General features: G+C 46.6%; 1 protein-coding gene across 4 annotated transcripts in view; it reads right to left on the reverse strand.

Moving 5' to 3' along the window:
- Positions 1-20,412, reverse strand: part of EIF4G3 (eukaryotic translation initiation factor 4 gamma 3) — a 155,679-nt gene that overhangs the window by 47,510 nt on the left and 87,757 nt on the right. For 2 of the 4 annotated variants that reach the window (XM_066334485.1, XM_066334487.1), the window contains exons 6-10: positions 13,990-14,169; positions 12,895-13,009; positions 9,538-9,638; positions 6,722-6,844; positions 1,837-1,972 (exon numbers count right to left, since the gene is read on the reverse strand). In XM_066334485.1, the coding sequence (XP_066190582.1) occupies positions 1,837-1,972; positions 6,722-6,844; positions 9,538-9,638; positions 12,895-13,009; positions 13,990-14,169 (655 nt within the window). The remainder of the gene's footprint in view (positions 1-1,836; positions 1,973-6,721; positions 6,845-9,537; positions 9,639-12,894; positions 13,010-13,989; positions 14,170-20,412) is intronic. The other 2 variants (XM_066334489.1, XM_066334488.1) reach the window with 2 other exon arrangements.

Below are 20,412 nucleotides of genomic sequence, written 5' to 3' on the forward strand. Positions count from 1 at the left end.
TGGTGATCCTTACATGTCCCTTCTGGCGGGGGACGTTCTGTGATTGCACGGCTCTACAGCTCAGGCCAGCTCTGTCCCCAGGCCAGATGCACTTCAGCCGTCACTGGTGCCACCAAGTGACCATGTGGTGTGCTCAGAGGATGTCCCTGGCAGCAAGAGGGACTTGGGAGTGTTGGCAGAGGGAACACAGACAGAGAAGAGCAGCTGTGCCAGAGCTGGGAAGCACCAAACAGCCAGGGGAGCTCAGGCAGCACAGCCACAGCAGAGGCAAAGGACATCAGACCCACCCATGCCTTGTTCAGGTGACACTGGGGATGAAGGTTTGCACCAACACCTAGACAGACGCACAGCCTGCCGTTACGTGGGAGATGGGACCAGCCCAGCTCCAAAAGGTCCTTTTTCAACCTCTTTGAACCGATTTCTAGACGTTGCAGCAGTTTAGAGGCACAGCACTGGAAGAAGGAAACCCCGATGTCCACACTGTGGCTGTAATAACCCCAGGGACACCTGGGGAAGGTGATCCTTGGCTTCCCAGCAGTGGCTGTGCTGTTCTGGGATCGAGGACATCTGCAGCACCAGAGATGCTGGTTTGTCCCCTTTGCTAGAGCTGTGCTCCTCTGGGGCTTGGTTTTCCTCTAGCAACCCTCTTCCAGGGAATACACAACAGGACAAGAGGAAATTGCCTCAGGTTGTGTCAGGGGTGGTTCAGGTTGGATTTTGGGAAAATTCCTTCATGGAAAGGGTGGCCAGACAACGACCTGGGCAGTGGTGGAGTCACTGTCTCTGACAGTGTTAAAAAATGTGTGGATGTGACACCTGCGGACATGGTCAGTACTGAACACAGCAGTGCTGCGTTGGACTTGAAGATCTGGAAGGGCTCTTCCAACCTTGGCGATTCTGTGACTCTGGGTACTCTGAAATAAAAATCTCAGCACTCTAGGACTTCCCTGCATGCATCGCTCCAGGCAGAGCCCAGGAGGCTGTGATGCCACAGGTAAAACTGGGAACAAGCAGCGATGTCAGCTCTATAGTCCAGCACCCATTCTGCTGCCACACATCAGGAACTGCAGCTTCCAATGGCTGCAAATTCCAGCGTGGGAACAGCCTGGGCCTGCTCTGTTGGCCTCCTAGGACAATTCCCTGAATGGTTTTTAAAATCTCCCTTCCAATGTTTATTATGGAATATCCTGAGCTGGCAGTGATCCATCAGGATCATCAAGTCCAACTCGTGGCCCTGTACAGGGACCCCAAAGATCCCATCCTGTGCCTGAGAGTGTTGTCCAAGGAAATGGAATTTTAAGAAACTTTTTCCATTTGTGCCATTTTTACCAAAGTCAGCAAAATCTGCTATGGACTTTATGAGACACTTGGCACACTAATGCATTTTTTCCTAGTTAATTTTGCCCATTCCTAGAGGACAGGACACACAAGCAGCTCTGGGGAAGCCATATGATCCTCTCGATCCATGCCATTGCTGTGGCTAATTATCCAAGTGATCCAAAGCCTCTCTGGCTAAAGCATTTCCCTGACAACACACTGGTTTCTGAAGGATGACACTTGGGTGAGAGGAGTTTCATCCTTCTGTGTGCCCTGAAACAATGTTTAGGACACAGAAGATTAAAGACAATTATTTTTAACCAGTTCCACATTAGCAAATTCCAATTAATTGCCTTAGCAACACACTTAAAACGTTTCCACTGGAGGGAGAGAAGTTCCTCCCCTTCTATTTCTGCTGCCTGCTGGTCTCCCTGCCAAAAATATTCCAACTAAAACAAGAAAGGAGGGGGGAAAATAAATGATTCAAAATAATGCGGGAGGAAATCTCCATGAACCGACCTTGTTTGGAGGCAGGGGCCGCGGTACCAGGGGTGCTGCCAGAGGGGTGGGAGCTTTCCACGGCTCCAAACGCCGTGGGAACAGGCTCAGGGACCTGGCTGGGCACCTGCTGGGTGGGAGGGACAACAGGGTGAGCCTGGGAACATAAAAACAGGGGGAACATAAAGACAAGGGGGAGATGAGACAGGGTGAGATAGAGAGGAGAAACGAAAGGCGGGGAAAATAAAGAGGAAAAAAAATAAAGAGAAAAGATACAAAGGTCAGTTGGATAAATCCAAAAAGTTCATGGGAAAGAGAGGGAAAGGCAGCAGGAAAAGGGGAAAAGTATGCTCACTGTTAAGAACAGCAAGGAAGGGACAGCACAGCACCATTATCAACATGCTTTGCTCTCCCACCACTTCTTCCAGGAGCTGCTGGAATGCTCCTCCATGCAGGACACACACCAAGGCTCCTGGATCTCTCTGTGATTTAAGTTTGCTTCAGGGACTTGACTCCTTTTTCTACTGATCTGTTATTTCAACCCCCCTAGAGATTTAAATCTATTGATTTACTCTTCCATGTATTTATCAACAGCTGATGTGTGCAGCACGGGATGAATGCTGGACAGATGTACCTGCACACACATCACTCCTTATCCCAGTAGGAAAATCATCCCAGACTGGGAGTGGTTGGATGAAAACAATCCCCTAGCACCGCCTACAACCAGCCTGAGGGGTGGGACCTGCAGGGCAAGAGGAGAGTAAAACCAGCTGGACAGCAATCTGAGGGAGAGCAGGAGGAGCAGATTCCCAAAGAACGTGGACTGAGATTGTCTGTATAGAAGAACAAAACAAAAAGGCCTGCAAAGACTGAAGGAAGACAGAAGGAGCCCCAGCCTGTGGCGGACACACATATTTTAATTATCTCCCACCAAACACTCACTTGTGTTCAAGAAAGTTTGATAAAATCCTTTGTATTTAGTCTCAGAATTTAGGGAAGACAAAGTTAGTGCTCCAGATTTGAAGGTGAGACATTTGCTGGAGTGAACACAGACAGGGCAAGGCAGCTGGTCCCAAAATCCCCTTAAATACACACTGGGGACCAGGCACAGAAGAAAATGGGGCTAAATTTTAATTTCCTAATCCCAAGTGGAAAGCTAGGCAGCTCCCTGCAGGTGTCTGCTCCCACCCTGTGAGTTCCACATCCATGAACTTCTCTGACCATCTACAGGGAAAGGAATTTTTCATCAGTCCAAGCACAGCAGAGTGTTCAAGACATGGGTGCCTAATTCCTGATTGCAGACAGGCTCTCAGAGATACATGCAAAACTTATTTCCCTATAAAAAGAAACGCTCTGGCAACCTGCTTCTCTTCCTGGGACTCTGTTTTTTCCTCCCCATCTCCAGCTTTTTGCCTATTGCATCTGAACAGTGCAGGATAAAGAAGGAATTATCTCCAAGACACATTTTTCACCATTTCAGGAAGACCAGGAAAAAGCACATCTGGAAAAATAAGAATGAAGATTTAAGTGAGGGTGAAGGATAGAAGTTTTATTTGGGATTGCTCCTCTTTCAGGAATGAGCCTGACAGATTGACTGGAGAATGGATGAAGAACTGCAGCCCAGCCTCCAGCCAGAGGGAATAAGCCAAAGAAAACTTAGCTTTACAAATGAGCAGGTTTCAAGAACATTTTCTCCTTGCCCTCAGTGATCAGGATTTTCATTCTATAAGAAAATTTATGAGTGAAATCAGTGTGGAGAAAGAAAACTGTGATAAGAACCACAGGAACCTAAACAAACCAATTAAGAAGAAACCTGTGAGCCCAGAAACTTCTTGGGTCAGGAAACATATTTCCTTAAGAAATGTGGAAAACGCTCATTAATTTTGTAGAAATGATACTGCAAATGAATAAATGGTCCTTATGCAGAGCCTTGCAGCTGCAAAATGGAGCATTTAGAGAGTTCTTAGGAAAAAAAATCCCACTGCAAATTCCTCCCCTGACTTATGATGCTCCAAGGGTTGCTCTGGGTTGTTCTACCCTACCACAGCCTGGACGCTGTGCAAACACGAACTCACTGAGACTTGGAAGAGATTGGCGAAGAAAATAGGAGCATTCACTCGTTAGAAAGTGACCTTCCGTGGAAGCAAGTGCTGAGGAAATATCACAATCAGACTCTGGCCCTGGGTTTTCTTTCTCTTCACAGGAAAAAACAGAGTGAAAATAGTGTCCTGATAGAAATAGATAAGCCATATCTCCATGTACCTCCAGCTTCTCTTGCAGGAATTTTAAAGCACTTGCTCAAAAGCCATTAAAATACACTGCAGAGACACAGAGACACTCCACCCAAAGCACTTTTTGGTCACTGCTGCTGAGTAAAAGGGACAGAAATGGCTGAAACCACACATCTTGGCAGCAATGCTCATCTTCTACACAATTCCAGTTTAACTTAAACAATTAAGTTTCTGATGTTAAGCACAATTCCAACAATTTTTTGATGTTTGCTGCTTAACCTACTGAGAGAAGAGGGTGCTTTGGGCTTATTTTCTGGGCAAAGTTTTGGTTTATTTATGTCAGTTAATAGAGTAATTCAAATCTAAAGAAAAAATCAAAATTTGGAAACTATTATTATTATAAAAGGGTTTCTTTTTCAAATGCAGAATTTGGACAGGGCCTGGTCTCCAGCACTTCCTGAGGACATTTCTTCCTTTGTGTTTGTACCACTTGTATAATGAGATAACAGATTCAGAGGAAGAAGTTTTATTAGCATCTGCCATAATTATAAAAACCTCATTGGACTGGGAATCACTTTGATGCTGTCTTGTCAAGCCTTGAGGCTGCACACTCACATTTTTAGTGCTCAAGCAGGTGAAATCTCCCCAAGTACCCTGATGAACAGTTTGATTCACAGGGTGAGCAGGGTTTGGTCCAGGGGTGAGCAGGGTTTGGTCCAGGGGGTGAGCAGGGTTTGGTCCACAGGGTAAGCAGAGTTTGGTCCAGGGGTGAGCAGGGTTTGGTCCAGGGGTGAGCAGGGTTTGGTCCAGGGGTGAGCAGGGTTTGGTCCAGGGGTGAGCAGTTTGATCCAGGGGTGAGCAGAGTTTGGTCCAGGGGGTGAGCAGTTTGGTCCAGCAGGTGGAACAAACGACAGCAGCTCTGCTCCCCCTGCACTCTCCCAGGAGCTGCCCCAAGTCAGAAGCATCTCAAAAGTTATGGCTGAATATTGAAAATTTACTGACTCAAGCCTGTTCTAAACAGTACCACCTCCACTACTGCAATTCCTGAGTACCGTTATTAAGGCACTACTTCATTTCACCCAAGATATTAAACATGCTCTGAAGACTTGATTTAGAGAAGCTGTTGGGACAATAATGTTGAATTTCCTGGCTTAAGTGGGCTTAAATTTTCAGTTATGTTACACCAATATTCTTATTTTGGTGAGCCAAATTTAGAGCTCTTCTGTGATTACCAAAAGTGGTCCAATCACCAATTCAAAAAAGAAGGCTGGATATTAAACAATGGAGTATTTGCATACCTTGGAGGAGATGACTGGGCATCACTGCTGTGCTCTGCATATAAATTACAGCTAATCAGAATTCAGGCCTATTGACCTCCTCTTGAAACACATTTATTTCCTTCTGTTTGACTTAACTGTAGTGCCTTAAAATAGATTTCAGAATGTAGGAATGATCAGGCAAGTGACTGGATTCGATGCACTGTGCAGGGATGCCATGGGAAATCTTGGCTGGTTCAAACTCTTCCCACTTCCGACGGGAAAGTCAGGTAGCAAGAAAAAATGGGGAGATGATCTCACCAAGATCCCCATGTTTGGCATCTCTACTGTTTTCTCTGATGGAAAGAAGTTTAACTGGTGCCTTGCTGCTGCTTGTCCTCGGTGGGGCCAGAGGACAAAGCACAAGGTGGTGCCTTCAGAAGACACAAGGATTTGACTGAGTTGGGAATGGCTGAAAGCTGAAATCCTGCTGGTCTCAGGGAGAGATCTCTAGGCCAGGCTCTCACTTCACCTCAGTGATCCCAGTTACATCTCCCTGGAATCCCCTGCTCCCACTCCAGCACAAGTGCTCCCAGACAGGGTTGTGCTCCTGCCTCAGCACAGGATTTTCAGCAGAAAATCTACTCCCACACAGAGAGGAAAGAAAGGTTTGAGCTCAGGAAAAGCTGTTTCACCTAAAAGCTGCCAAAAGCTGGTGACATCCAACAGGGAAGAACATGGAAGAAGAAGAAATCACATCCCAGCACCAGCTCTGCTCTACAGCCCAGACATCACTTGGAGAACCTTCTGACCTTTAACCAGGGACTTAAAGAGGTCAGACTCAAAGGTGTACAACAAGAAGGTATTTAACAGCTACAGGAAGTGATTTGGAGTATTTATAACTTTTCTGTCATCAGAAAAATGCATTTTTAAGTTTGAACACCAAGAGATCAAATGTGGGATAAATTTATTACAGTTTTGTGAGAAAATTCTTGAGCTCCAGATCATCTGGTGACTCTCAAACAGCTCCACAAAGGCAAAAGGAACAGTGATGCAACTGAAGGTCTATAATCAATCACCTGTGTGATATGGACTTTCCTCAGGTGCACAAGACTTAACAGATACCTTCTTTCCACAGATATTTTTGCTCCTCCTTTAACAAAGAAATGCTGAAAAGCTCTGAAAATCTACTGCTGATAGAAAACCAGGGAGGAAGAATGTGCAGCCGCACTGAGACTCCACATTGACAAGCTAAGGACTGCTAAGAATGATCAAACTTGGCAAAAAAATAATCACTGAAGAATATTGATAATTTAGGAGCATCCAGGTCTCTGAGATGGTGAGAGGTGTGGTTGGAAGCATGAGGGAGAGGCATAGCAAGGCCAAAGTCCCAGGGGGAGGAACTCAGCCCTTCCTTACCTGAGGTGGAGTTGGGGTGGAGGTGGGTCGGACGATGGGGGGCGTGGGGTTCCTGCTGCCCCCTCCAGACATGATTTCTTCTGTTATGTCTTTGCCTCCCTGGTTTGGATCCCGGATTCGGATCTACAGGATTGAAAGAATTGCAATAATAACAAAAGAACAATTCCCGTGAGTGTTCCTGCTACTGCTGTCCTTGTGGAGAGCTGCAATTGCAGCACATGCTCCCACCACACCCAGCAGGAGATGCTCTGGGATGAGCTGGTGCTGAGCAGGAACACTGAGATGTGGCTTGTTTCCACGGCTTGGAATGCATGGCATGCCATCCCTTCATCAACACATAATTTAATCAAAACCTAATTTAATCATCAACCACACCAGCTCAGCCTAAATATGTGCAACACTGTAATTCAAAATATAGTCTCTGCTGCTGGAACAAGAGTTTCCTGCAACTGAGAAAATCTGGGAGACAGTTTGGGCACAGGGCTAAGCTTGCCCAGTAGTGGAAAGGGCAAGAATGGAGAAAAGGCTGTATTTTACCTTAACAGGAAACTCTGTGACCTTGCCAGCCCAGCTTCCAGGAAAGGGGGAAAGCAAATCAGCAAATCAGTCCCAAAAGCTCCACCAAAAGAGAGGGAATCAAACAAAAATACTTAGTGGAGGAAAGGGAAACTGAAAGAACAAATTCAAGTCCTGTAGAACTCTGCAGCATTCAGGAAAAAAGCGGGATTTTTGAGTCTCTTCCCAGCTCCATAAGGAGAAGAAAAAATATTTTCCTAAATAAACCACTCCAGAACACTCACTGAATCCTCAATTGACACTTGAGCCAATCCATGTCCCTGAACAGGGGGAAGAGCCAGGATGTCTGGAATAATGTGAAACAGAGCTTTTGATCTCCAGTGTAAGAACTGGAGATTCTGGTAACCCTGAAGACAGAGTTCTGTGTATCTGCCCACCTTTTCCAAAGTCCTTGGCTGAACTCAAGAATAATTCCACGCAAAAATCCAAGCAAACAACTCCATGCAAACCAAGAGACACCACCACCCTTCCCAGGACAGGGGCTCTGCTCAAAACCACCTGTAATTGCCCCATAGCAGGGGGTGGGAATGGTCTTTCAGCTTCTTCCAAGCCAACCCTTCGGAGATTCCGGGCTATAAAATTCTAACTGCAGAAGTGTTTTGTGATTTGCCAAACTCAGTTTGGTGGGACGGTGGCTTCACTCTGGGTTGTGGACACACAAACACACACACTGTACTCAAGATGTTGAGTCTGGGTTTCTCTTATTTTTGATGGAGTTTTTTTGCTAAAATATCTCATTAACTACAGCAACAAGGACCTGAGAGCTGGCACTAATTCCAGCCCTCTCCTCCCCCTGACACAGCATCAATGGCATTAAATACAGGATTTCCCTGCCTGGAAGTTTGTAGTACTCAAGTATTCAACTCATGGTGGATGTGGGGATGTGCACATGGATACATTTGGCTTTAATTTTTCTCATTTCTCCAGTTACAACACCAATCACCAAACTGAAACAGCACATTCAGAGAGAATCATCTCGGACATGAAAAATCGCTTTTCTCCCTCAAAGAACACAGCTTGGTTGGCATGGAACTGCCTTAATCCCAGCTGAGCGTGTCTGATCAGCTCTGCATTTCAATGGCATCAGGGATCTGGGCATGTCGTGTTTGGGATGCTGAAAAGAGACTCCTGGGGACTGAAGAGGTGACAAAAAAGCTGCAGAGAGCAGCCACCAAAAAGGCCCTTCCTGCAAGCACAGCTCACACATTGTTCAGTTCTCCCAGTCTCCCAAATCAGGTGTCGCCCCAGATCATCCCCAAAACTCCAAAGATCCAAATATTCTGGATTTTGAGACATGTCCAAGTCCCTTTATTATTTTCAACCCCCAGGAAACAATTCTTTTACCGCTTCCAAAACACTCTCACACAAATACTGCTGTAATTTCCTTTTCAGTCCTTCACAAATGATTCATTCACAAGTGCAAGCCCACATCCTGGGGGCTTGGTTAAACCTTACATTCACCCCACATACCTTCGCTGTTCCCCACCATCCACCTATGGATACATTTAAATTCCCTTTATCTGCCTCTCTCAAGTTCCCCCCAGTGAATTAGAGAGAGAATGTGCTCTCCAAACCCATATCCACTTTGATAATGCAGTCAAGTTCTTCCAAGCCTGCAAATACATCCCCAACTTACTGGTTTTCCACTTTTTTCAAGGCATAATATTCAATAATTTCTGATTTGTCACTTTAAACCAATTCCAAACATTCTCCCAAGCTGCTGAGTTCATTCATTCCCACCTGGCTTTTTGGGAACATTCTAAGCAGCAGCACAGGTGAGGATTCCAGGCTTGGGGAGACCATGCTGCTTTTGTTTAAGTTTATTTAAAACCAGCAGAATTATCTTCCTTTTTGATTGGCTGACATGTCACAAACTCAGAGTGGAGAGTGCCCATAGAAGAAGGGAAAATAAGGCACCACTGCAGCACTGTGCAATGTTTAATTACACTTAATCTCTTCAGAAATCACATAATTACTGATTTGGGATCGAAGGGACTTTAAAGCTCATCTCGTTCCATGGGTAAGAACACCTTCCACTGTCCCAGGCTGCTCCCAGCCCCGTCCAACCTGCCCTTGGACACTGCCAGGGATCCAGGGGCAGCCACAGCTGCTCTGGGCACCCTGTGCCAGGGCCTCCAGTGAAGGTAAAGCTCAGGTTTCATCTTCAGAACATTACTCATGTCCTTGCCCCTCCCACCCAGGACAGACCCTGGGGCTGAGTACCCCAGGGCCCCACTCACCGTTTTCTTCTCTCTCTTGGCAGGCGGAGGCTGCTGCTGCTGCGTAGGCACAATGATGGGTGCAGACTGGTACACGGGCTGACTGGGGTAGAAGGGTGTTCCTGGGGCAGCAATGACACAAACCAGAGGCACAAGGTCAGCTCATGACAGAAAACCAAGCGCCAGAGGTACAACTGGCCAGAACTTCCAACATCCATCTGGGAATGCTGTGTTTGCTCGGCTCCACTTCCACTAAACAGAAACTGATGCTCCATTAAGACAAGAGATTTAGTCACTATTTCTTATTTGATTTCCATGACCAAAAATTGGCCATGTACACTATCGGTATCTGAGAGGCTGTGAACACCAGAGGCACTGGAAGACCATCCCTGGACTCCTCTGCCTAACAAACAGGAAGGTCTTCTGCTGGGTTTGCTGCTGGTTTATCAGGGGTTTTCTGCCTTTGTAGAGAAATTCAGTGTAACCAATACAAATAATTTGCGAGGTCAACTGTAACCTATTTGGAAGCAGAACCAGAAAATTAAATTATGAGCAACGTTCTTCTCATGCTGCAATACACAAAAGCACAACCATGGTGGTTAGTGCAGAATTACACCATGGTGCTGATCACATTCCTAACAGCCAGCATGGTTCATTATGGTTGTCTCAGTGGAATGAGAGTGGCTCAATAAATAACCAAGTGCTTTAAGACCACGCCAGAGATCAGGGTGGCAGAACAGAGCTGCCTCCTGCCCATGGATCAGGTGTCAGGGGAATGTGTAAGGTGCTGCTGGGTGTTTTCCTTTCCAGTCAGGGATGCTGGATGAACTGAGTGCTTGCACTTGCCTCTGGCGCAATCTGATCTACTCTTCAGCTGAACTAACCTTCAACTGGGAATGAAAATCTGGATTGTGCCTGTATCACAACCAGGAAATCACAGGATCTCAGGCAAAGAGTGAAATCTAAGAAAGCAAATTAAACCAGCCCAGCACAGCCTGATCTGCAACTTTCAAGGATGGATTCCTCCTGCTGAGAGCTGGAAAGCCCCAGCTTGGAGCAGGCTCCATCTGCATCCTCTGAGTGGGAACTTTCTCCTGTCCAAGCAGAGAGCACTGTGTGGCATCAAGGAGCTCAAAGTGACACTCCTGGGTGGGCTGAATCACTCAAGAAATATCTCATTTTGAATGTCAGGGTCAGCAGAGCCACTTCAGATCTGGCCTCAAAGTCTCTATTAGCATCTCTGCAGGCTGGGAATCAAAAATAATTGCCCAGAGAAGCTGTGGCTGCCCCTGGAACCCTGGCAGTGTCGAAGGCCAGGCTGGACGGGGCTTGGAGCAGCCTGGGACAGGGGAAGGTGTCCCTGCCCATGGCAGGGGGTGGGACTGGGTGGGCTTTAAGGTCCCTCCAACCCAAACCATGCTGGGATTTCATGATTGTATGAACCCTGCTGATGAGCAGGTGTCCAAGCAGAGCCTGGGTAAGGTGAAGGAACAGGAGGATCCTGGGATCCTGAAATGTGTGAATTCCCTTCATTTGTAGTTTCCTAGAAGCCAGATCTAACCACATCACCTGCAATGTGATCCCTGCTGGAGATGCAGAACTCAGGGAATAACTCTCCCTTTATGAAAAGTATTTTAAAAACCTAAATCCTGAAAGAGTAACTTCTGGGAAGAAACAGCTCCTGTGACAAGCCAAGTGCATTTGCTAGTGTCACAGCTCTCTGCTCTGCTTCCTACCTTTGATCCCTTCCAGTTCTCCAGCACCCAACTTTTATTCTCCCTCCTACTCACTGATCATTCCAAGGTCTTTCCCAACGCTGTACAGAAACCCCCCAATATCAGAGAATGATAAACTGCAAAACTGAGTTATAAAATTGCACTGTCCCTCTCCACAAGTTTTGTCTTCCATTGTATTTTCCCTCATCACCTTCTTTAGGTCTGTCAAACTGCAATGATTTCGATATCCAGCAGCCACACTGGCTTCAAATCCTGTGGTTTATGGAAAAGGCACTGCTAGCAGCATTATCCATGCCTGGACTGTGGATTTAGCTGCTCCCCAAACCTGGCAGCACCTGGTGAGAGGCTGAGCATTCCCAGTCCCTATACACAGCAAGGGAGGGACAGGAGGGAAAGACGGATAAGTCCAGGCAAATCCTTGGTGAAACCTTCCCTATCTGGAAAACTCTGGAGGACAGAGAGTTCGGCTTCACCCACTGATGCTCCACCAGTGCAGCAACCTAAAGCTAGGACTGAAAGATTTCAAGATTTTCTGCAAAAAACCAGGCGCATCCAGGAGAAGAAAGCAGCTGGAAATGAGCTCCTTTTCCTAATTACAGGAGTGAAGACAGAAAAATCTAAGCAAGCAGGAAGTAAGAAAACAGACCTGTAACAGCACAAAAAATGAGGAATACTGGGCAATTTCTTCATCTAGTGGATCAGATTTGAAGAACCATTACAATATTTCTTCTATTTTCTCTGTGATCAACCACCAGGAAGTAGCTGCCCTGTAATTACCCTCTCTCCTATTCTGAAATTGCATTACCAGGTTCAAAGGCTTCATGGCAACCTTTCAATGATTCCCATGAGCTCCACACAGACCAGATAAATAAAAGAAGGAAAAGAGGAAAAATAAGAGATATTTCTGAATGATGCACAAGGAAGCTACTGGGTTTCTCACTTCTTCCAAAGGGATCTCTGTGTGTGAAGAGCAAATTGCAATTCTGCCACAGGAGCAGGGCTGTTACTGTTCAGCCTGGAAGGCAATCAGTCATCCCAATGCTCCAAAATTCCACTAGAGAATTCCCATGGGAGGCTGAGAATATCTCTCCCCAAAACAGGTTGCAGAATATGAGTGGGCAGGGAGCAGTGAGTGACCAAATGCATGAAAAGGCCAAGTTTTGGCCTATGAAGAGGTCTCTTTCACTGGACTAAATTACCTTTGCAGCATCAATCCGGGAAAAACCCACACAGCTTGTTCTTATCCCCCACCACACATCAAACAAGAAATGCTGGGATAAGAACTGTTAACTGCTGTTAATGCTTAATGCTGGAGCATTCCCAGGGCATGGCACAGTGAAAACCAGGACTGCCAAATGTACCCACAATACCTTAATAATAATGACTGAGCAGGGACTAAGAAACAGCCCCATTCCTGGTCACAGGCCATCCTGGGCAGCTACAGCCTCTCCTGATACACTCACACAAACAATACTCTGGGATTTTTCAGGAGTGAATAATCAGGGCTGTAACACCACCAAATTTAGCAGCTATGCGAAGTTCAAACAAATGTTAATCCAGCTTGCTATTATAAATCTTCAGCTTGACAACAGAAAAACACACCAAGAAAAGACTCTGTAAGAACTCTCCAAGCAGAACTTACCATAGGCATTGGGGAATTCTCCAGGACCTGGGCCTGGATAAAAGGGTCCCGGTCCTGGTGGCTGCACAGGGTATTGCTGGGGTGGCCCGACGTACGGGGGGCCACTGTGACGATACTGGGGGGACAAAAACAACCATCACTGTACAAGGACTGGGGCAACCTGCAACTGAGCCCCCCCAGTCAACAGGGATGTGACCCTCAAGCTGGTTAATTACAGGTTTGGGAATCACAGAATCATGGAACTGTTAAGGTTGGAAAAGATCTTTAAGATCACCGAGTCCAACCAGCACCATCACCAAGTTCACCACTGACCATGTCCCCAAGCGCCACATCCACACATTGTCTGAACACTTCCAGGGATGGAGACTCCACCACTGCCCTGGGCATCCTTTGCCAGTGCCTGACCATCCTTTCCATGAAGGAATTTTCCCTAATATGCACCTAAACCTCTCCAAATGTTAGTGCCAAAAGTAAGGTAAAGCCAAGATAGGGAGGACACAGGACCTGAGGTAGAACAGAGTCACTCCCCTAATTGCAGCACCACTCTGTGTTATGAGGCCCAAGGTTCTGGAGTGCCTGTGGATCTATTAAGTCAGGTAAATTAGGTATTTTTAAAGCACTAAATATTTTCTAAGAGCTTAGTTTCCTAATGTATTTGAGGGAGGCCTGAAAAAGGTAATTGATTCCTACTGCCTCCATGCACAGAAGAACAGAGAAAGAACAGAGGCTGAACCACAGAATCTGGAATCATTTAGGCTTGAAAAGCCCCCTGCAATTACCAAGTCCAACTGTTGCCCAGCACTGCCAAGCCCAGCTCTAAATCTTGTCTCCAGATGCCACATCCACATGTTTCTTGAACACTTCCAGGGATGGTGACTCCACCACTGCCCTGAGCTGCCTCCGCCAATGCCCAAACATCCTCTCCATGAAGGAATTTTTCCCAGTATCTAATCTAAACCTGCCCTGGCACATGATATGTAACTACCAGCCTGATTTCACAGACACATCCCCATGCACTCCTGCCAGGTCCCGAGAAAACCGCCATGGAGCAAAGGTTGCTCTGCAGTTCCTCAGGCACCTGGATGCTGGATTTACCTGTGGGATACAGTACTGGGGGCCCTGAGGCATTGGGTAGGGCATTGGCAGGTGGTTCACCATCATGATGTGCTGGTTGGTTTGGTACACGGCAGTCGGGGTCTGCGCACCAGGACGGATGGAGGGGCTGCTGTTCTGTATGGTGGCTCTTGGAGGCTGGATCTGAGGCCTCTGAAAAAACTAGAAAAGGGAAAAGAAAAAGGAGAGAAGACAAAGAACTGGTCAGACTTTCTGGGAGAGAATTGGAAATATCCTTACAATAATATAGTTATGGTGTTAGTTTCCAGGGGTTGCCACACTTCCAGAAAACAGCAGGACAGTCCATGTTTCTCTGTGACAGCAAGGCCATCTACAGCTCTCTGTTTTACACGGCAGAAACAGGCAAGAAACTTTACAAACTAATAATTATTAGTTTGTATCTTCTGAATTTTACAGCTGAACCTTCAGAGCAAACTTTGGAAAAACGAACTTGTCTAATTTTCTTTTCATAAGGTGGGTTGGCTGCTGAAAAAGCACAACTTTTCATAAATAGCCCAGGGAAACAAAAGATCAAGGCAACTGTTCCAATTTATCTCCAGAAGAGCTAAAAATCCAGAATTTCACAAAGGCAGAGGCACCTCCCATCTCTCCTTCACATGCAGGTGACTAGTCCTGCCCTGTTTTCCAAAGGGTGGCAACCTGTCCCAGGGTGGCCCCAAAGCCTTGCACCACTCTGGGACAAGGTGATGCCCTGGCGGATGGGCCAGGCTCAGGCAGCCAAGCAAGTCCTGGCACTGGCTCCATCCTCACCCTCCTGCGCTGGGCACTGGGGCTGCAGGCCCTGGCTCTGGATCTCGGCAGCCTGGCAGGTCAGGAGGTGAGAAATGCACTGGACACTGAGGCATTCACTGACAGAGGAGTAACCAGGTGAGAGACACTGACGCCATGCAGAACCAGGAGTTAGAGTTACCTGTATAGGTCTGAATCCTCCCTTCAATAACGAAGCAAGAAAGCAGCAGGAAACAGAAAGAAAGCCAATGGAACAGCTTACAGATCAACAGGAAGGAATAGGATACAACATGCACCCTAAATGCACACAATTCCAGTCAGCTTCTGCCCTGCTCTGACTCATCCCTTTCACAAACAGCCAGGAAAAGACTGGTACCACAGACTCTGCTGCCAGAATCCCACAGGGTCAGAACTCTCCTAGAAAAGTTTTATATGGAAGCATGAAAGTTAAAAAAAACCCCCAAAACAAACAAAAAAACCCAACAAACCAAAAGCCAGTCAAACCATGATTTACTGCATGAAATGTGACACTACAGACTGTATGTTTACGCAGTTCCTAAAACATCAAACATTTCTCCTTCTGGTCTCTTTCAGTGGTACAGAGAGAGCAGATAAAGCAGAAGCCCTGGCTCCAATCACGGATTTCTCTCCTTTTCTGCACCAAGACTGGGAGGGGAAGAAATGCCACATATTTAACTGTTAAGTAAAAAATAATTACAATAATTAGACCACCACACATCACACTAAATCCTGCTGGCCGCTGTGCAGTAATGTGCTACAGGGAGTAACTGTGCCAGAAGGAGTGAGAAACAAAGACGGGAATGAAGAGATGAGCTGGGATTATCTGCCCCAGGTTTGGGAAGGGTGGTGGAGGATGGAAGGAAGCTCTGATGTCCCTATCCTCAACATGACAAAGAGCTTAAAATGGCCATTCTGGCGCTGCTGAAGACTTCATGACACCTGAGCTGTTCTCCAGAGCAAACAACTTCTCCAGGAAAGTCCTGGGTGACCCTCTTTCAGATAATCAGACATTGTTAAGGTGAGCACAATGATTTTATGTCCAGCCCTGCCAACCTGGATGAAGAGCTGTCCCCAGCATGTTGGAAGTGTGACTTGAAGCAGGAGAAGGTAACTGTTTGGGGAGAAAAGTTTGGAAGTGAGGATGGAGAAAGCAAACGAGAAGAACAACAGCCTGCCATGGTCCTGTTTGGATAAAACCGCGTGGCTGTGCAACATGGGGGAGATGCAGGAGTATGGCATGAACCAAGCACAGGGGCTGAATTTATGGTGAGAATCACCAGAGTCTGTGATTTTTCGATATCCAAAACCAAGAAAAAGTGTCAAAGTCTTCTTTCACTGCAATTCACTGAGTAATGATAATTTTTAAGTTGTCAGCATGCTGCAGCACATATCTCACCAAGGGAGGGTTGGAAAAATCTAATAACCCCTACGGGGGGTGTGTGTTTATGCAGAGTGAGAAGGGCTGGAGGCAGAAGTGAGACCTCTCTCTATCAATAGCACCTCCATCCACAGAGCACGGTAAGGAAAACCTCCAATCCCAGAGATGGGGAGACTCCGTGGAATCTGCTCCTCAGGCTCCTGCTGCACCTACAGAAGCTGCTCACAACCAAATGAGACCATCAAGGGAACACTGCCAGCACTGGGGACTCCTTGGGCATGGACAGCTGCCATTCCCATCACTTTCAGCTGGTCCCCGGAGGCTCCTGAGGTGACCCCTGCTGGGGGACAGGCCCAGGAAGCTCCATTCTGTGGGACACAGCCCGGGGCCCTTCCCTACTGCAGCAGAAGGAAGTACAGCTCTGTGCTATGGAATGGGAGTAGCACTGACCTGCTCTTCCGTGAGCTCTGAACACTCCCCAGAGCTGCTCAGCTGCTCCACAGCAGCGGGGGGGGGGTCTCTGACAAAGACACTGGATGTCAAAAATTTTCTCAGAGCCCCACTGTGTGCCCACACCATCCCAGATCTGCCTCAGCTTCAGGGGTGGGGAGAAAAGGAGAATTCCAGCCCTAGCAGGAAGACAGAGCAGCAAGAACTGCAGACATATTATTCCAAGCAACAGGAAGATCAAAAATTTTTGAAAGTGGCAACCCAAGACCTCTCTGACAAAGTCTGAATGGCTTGCAGCTACTCCAGTTCCTGTAAGTAAAGCCAGGATTCTGAAGGAAAACTGGTATGGGAGCACTGTGCATTTGACCTGGATGTGGGTTTGACTGCTCTAAACTTGCAGCCCCTGATAAACTGCTTCATGCTCCATCCTCACCCCTGGCCCTCAGGAGCTCAGCCAGCAGTATTCATAGGAATGTTTAGGAATGTTTTGCCATTTGATTTCCTGAAATAGATGGGCACTCATGTAGGATTTTTTTCTGGTTTTTGCTACTTTATTTGCTATTAATTTGCTAAAAAATCAGCCTTGCAAGGTCAATGAGATGCCTGCACAGGCAACACCTTCAAGTAACACTAATCATGTCCTATGGAAGAACAGCAGGAAGGGAAAATCTGACAGATTTGGTCTCTATTTCTTCTAGTAAGTGCAGGATTTGCAGTGGAGCACACCCAAGACCAGAGCAAACATATCCTGGGCCACAGAAAAGCTTCTGAGAGAAACTCTGCATTACACCAGCCCTTCCTTGACACCTTCCTTCAAAAATTAAGCCCTGCTATGTCTAATGATGGTCAATTTTCAGCAACCAGTTGTTCAGCAACCAGTGACGACCTGGGACATGGTCTTTGAGTCATGTCTCATTCCTTATCTGTCCAAGTCTGCTGGGGAGAGGATTTCTTGGATCACCTTGGAGTCAATGCTCCTGGGCAATATGGTCTTCATCCAGGGCTGCTCCCTCTCACTCCCAGAGGAGAACAAACAAAGCCCTATGACACTGCTTTGATCAGCTGCCTGAAGCTCAGCTCCTCTGCCTGCTCATTCCTTAAGCCCTCATCATCCCAGCAGCCCCTTCCCTCCCTGCTCAAGAAGTTCTTCTGGAAAATCAAAAAGCAGAACTGCACATAGGCTCCACAGGGTTTCCCCCAGTGCTTCCCAAAACTCTATAACTGGAAATAACTGGAAATAAGGTTGCATTGCAGAGATGGTTTCAGCTGATCAGCTCCCACTACATGGAATTAAACCTTCTCATTGGCACTAAGTGCCAGGTCGGCTGTCACCTGCTTCTATGCCAGCCCCCCCATGCTGATCGTGTTCTCCAGCTTTGCACTCCCCAAACTTGCTGCAGACACACAATTGCTGTTTGAGCCAGAAGAATTAACACTAATTTTATGGAAATCCACTCCAAACCTTCTGCCTATCCCTTGAGCACTTCTCTGCCATTCTCCCTTTAGTCACTGCTCACATACCCCAACCCCCCCAAATCCTTTTATTTACCATCATCTTCCTGCCCAGAGGGAAAAAATATGAATGATCAATGTGCCATCTAGGAAAAGTAGAGATCAAGGAGAGCCCCAGCCCCCTCTGATTACCCACCACTGCTTTTCATGGATTTGCCACATGCTCTGTATTTCCAGGCCATGGCTCTCAGTGCACGGAGTGCTCCCAAAAGCACAGGGACCCCAAAACTGCACCAAAATAGAATTTGGTATTAGAGCCTGAAAATAAGCCTATGCTAAGCTCAGCCTGGTAAATGTAGGCATTCATCTATTGTTTTCCTAAGATCATGGAGGATGTTGTGATGGGTCCATGGAGCCCTGCTGGAGGTTGTGGAGAATGGAAACAAAAGTAAAGTTCAACAAGTTGTCACCCAAGCTCTGAACTTCAGTCAGGCTTCTCATGCCCCTGTTACTAATTTTTAATCTTTCTGGTGCCACCAGGAAGGCTGGTGGGATAACCTGAGACTGGCCTGGGGGAGGGAGGAGGAGATGCCTGCACAGGCAGTGGAGTAGGAACTAAGGAGATGCAGCCCTGAGATGTGAAGATCAGAGAATTGTACAATTGCTTAGGTTGGAAAAACCCTCCAAGATCATCAAGTCCATCCCTAAGCCATGTCTTCAGGTGCCACATCCACACATTGTTTGAACTCTTCCAGTGATGCCGATTCCACCTCTTCCAGTGCCTGACCACCCTCTCCAAGAAGAAATTTTCCCAATATCCAACCTAAACCTTCCTTGGTGCAACTTGAGGCCATTTCCTCTTGTCCTGTCCCTTGCTCCCTGGTGCCAGGAGCAGGAGCTCCAGCACAAATCCCCAGGTCCTGCTTCCCCAGCATCTCAGTGCAGCTCTTTTGGCTGGCTAAAGGCAAGGTTAATTTCCTCCCCCCTAGACTCTCCTAGTTTTATTATTTACTAAATGATAAAATGAAGGGGAAAAGCTCTTTTTGGTATTTAAATGCAGCAGCTCCTTCACACACTCATTGCTGCAGTCAAGGGAAGTGGCTGCAGCAGCTGTTTCCCATCCCTTTCTGACTTGAAATATCCCCCCAAAGCTACAAAATGCTCAACTGGGTCAGTTCAGAGAGTGACTTCTCAACCTCTTCAAGTCCCAAAGCTTTTCCACAACAGCACCCAGCCAAACCCATTCTCTGTTGTACCAGTTACAACCAGAGGATCTCAAGTAACCCCGAGATGAAACTGGAATCAACTCTACCAGCGATCTCAAGTGAGAGGCTGCGCAGCAAACTTGTCTCAAACACAGCTCAAGTCAAAAGGAAACGACCATATTTCAGTTTACATTTCTGATTTCTGTTTTCAATTACACCAGCCTCTTCCGAGCACCCATTTCTAAAATTAACCCCACGCTCCCCAAGTCACTTCATAAGTGAAGAGTTTTAGGCAGATTCAAATGTAACAAAAATTTACATTTTGGTGCTCTGGTTAGAAGAAAACTACCGTTCTGACCTGTGCTTTTTGAGGATTAGAAGCAACAAAGTGATGCCAGAGCCTCACTTAAAAAGAAAAAACAGGGAAACTCCATGCATGAAGTAGGAAATGGAGCAGCAATTCCAGGCAGGGAATACCTATGTGTGCTACAGCTTTTGGGGAAAAACACCAGCTGACAGTGTATTTAAAAATACTGCTCAAAATACTTTGTAGGGGTTGGTTTCTATCTCCTATAAAGTGAGGTCTTCCTGCAGATGCTCAGTGTGTCATCTCAGAATCTGGGATTACTGATGCACATATAACTTTCAGTCAGAATTGCTGCAATTATTTCATTTCCCTTCAGCCACTATTGGTAATACTCTAAATCTCTGCTATTTTCTCTCACACAGCGTGGTCACACTTTCTCCAGCATTAACTGGCTCCATCAACTTCCACTGTAGCTGTCCAACTCCAGGACAGGCATTTCCATCCAGGAAAAAGCCCTGCTTATAAAGCTGCCATTCAACTTCAGCGGCTTAAATCATGCTCATTTGAGTACCTTAAAGACCTAATAATTACAGGCAGTAACATTAAAGAACAATCCATTATTTGCCTGAAGGAGACCCAGAATCAATAAAAGGCACATGTTAATAAAGGCTGGGATGGACATAGGGAATTGCAAATCCCACAGTGCTGCAGCTATCTTCAGAGAGAACTTGGAGTTGCTGCAGTAAACATTAGCCCTGCTGAGGCCAATTTACTTATTTAGCACTTTCTAGCTTACGAATCTCAGTCTCAAAGCTCTCAGCTTGTGTAACACAATTTAACCA

Source organism: Sylvia atricapilla, chromosome 22, assembly GCF_009819655.1.
Source record: "Sylvia atricapilla isolate bSylAtr1 chromosome 22, bSylAtr1.pri, whole genome shotgun sequence".
NCBI classification, from domain to species: domain Eukaryota; kingdom Metazoa; phylum Chordata; class Aves; order Passeriformes; family Sylviidae; genus Sylvia; species Sylvia atricapilla.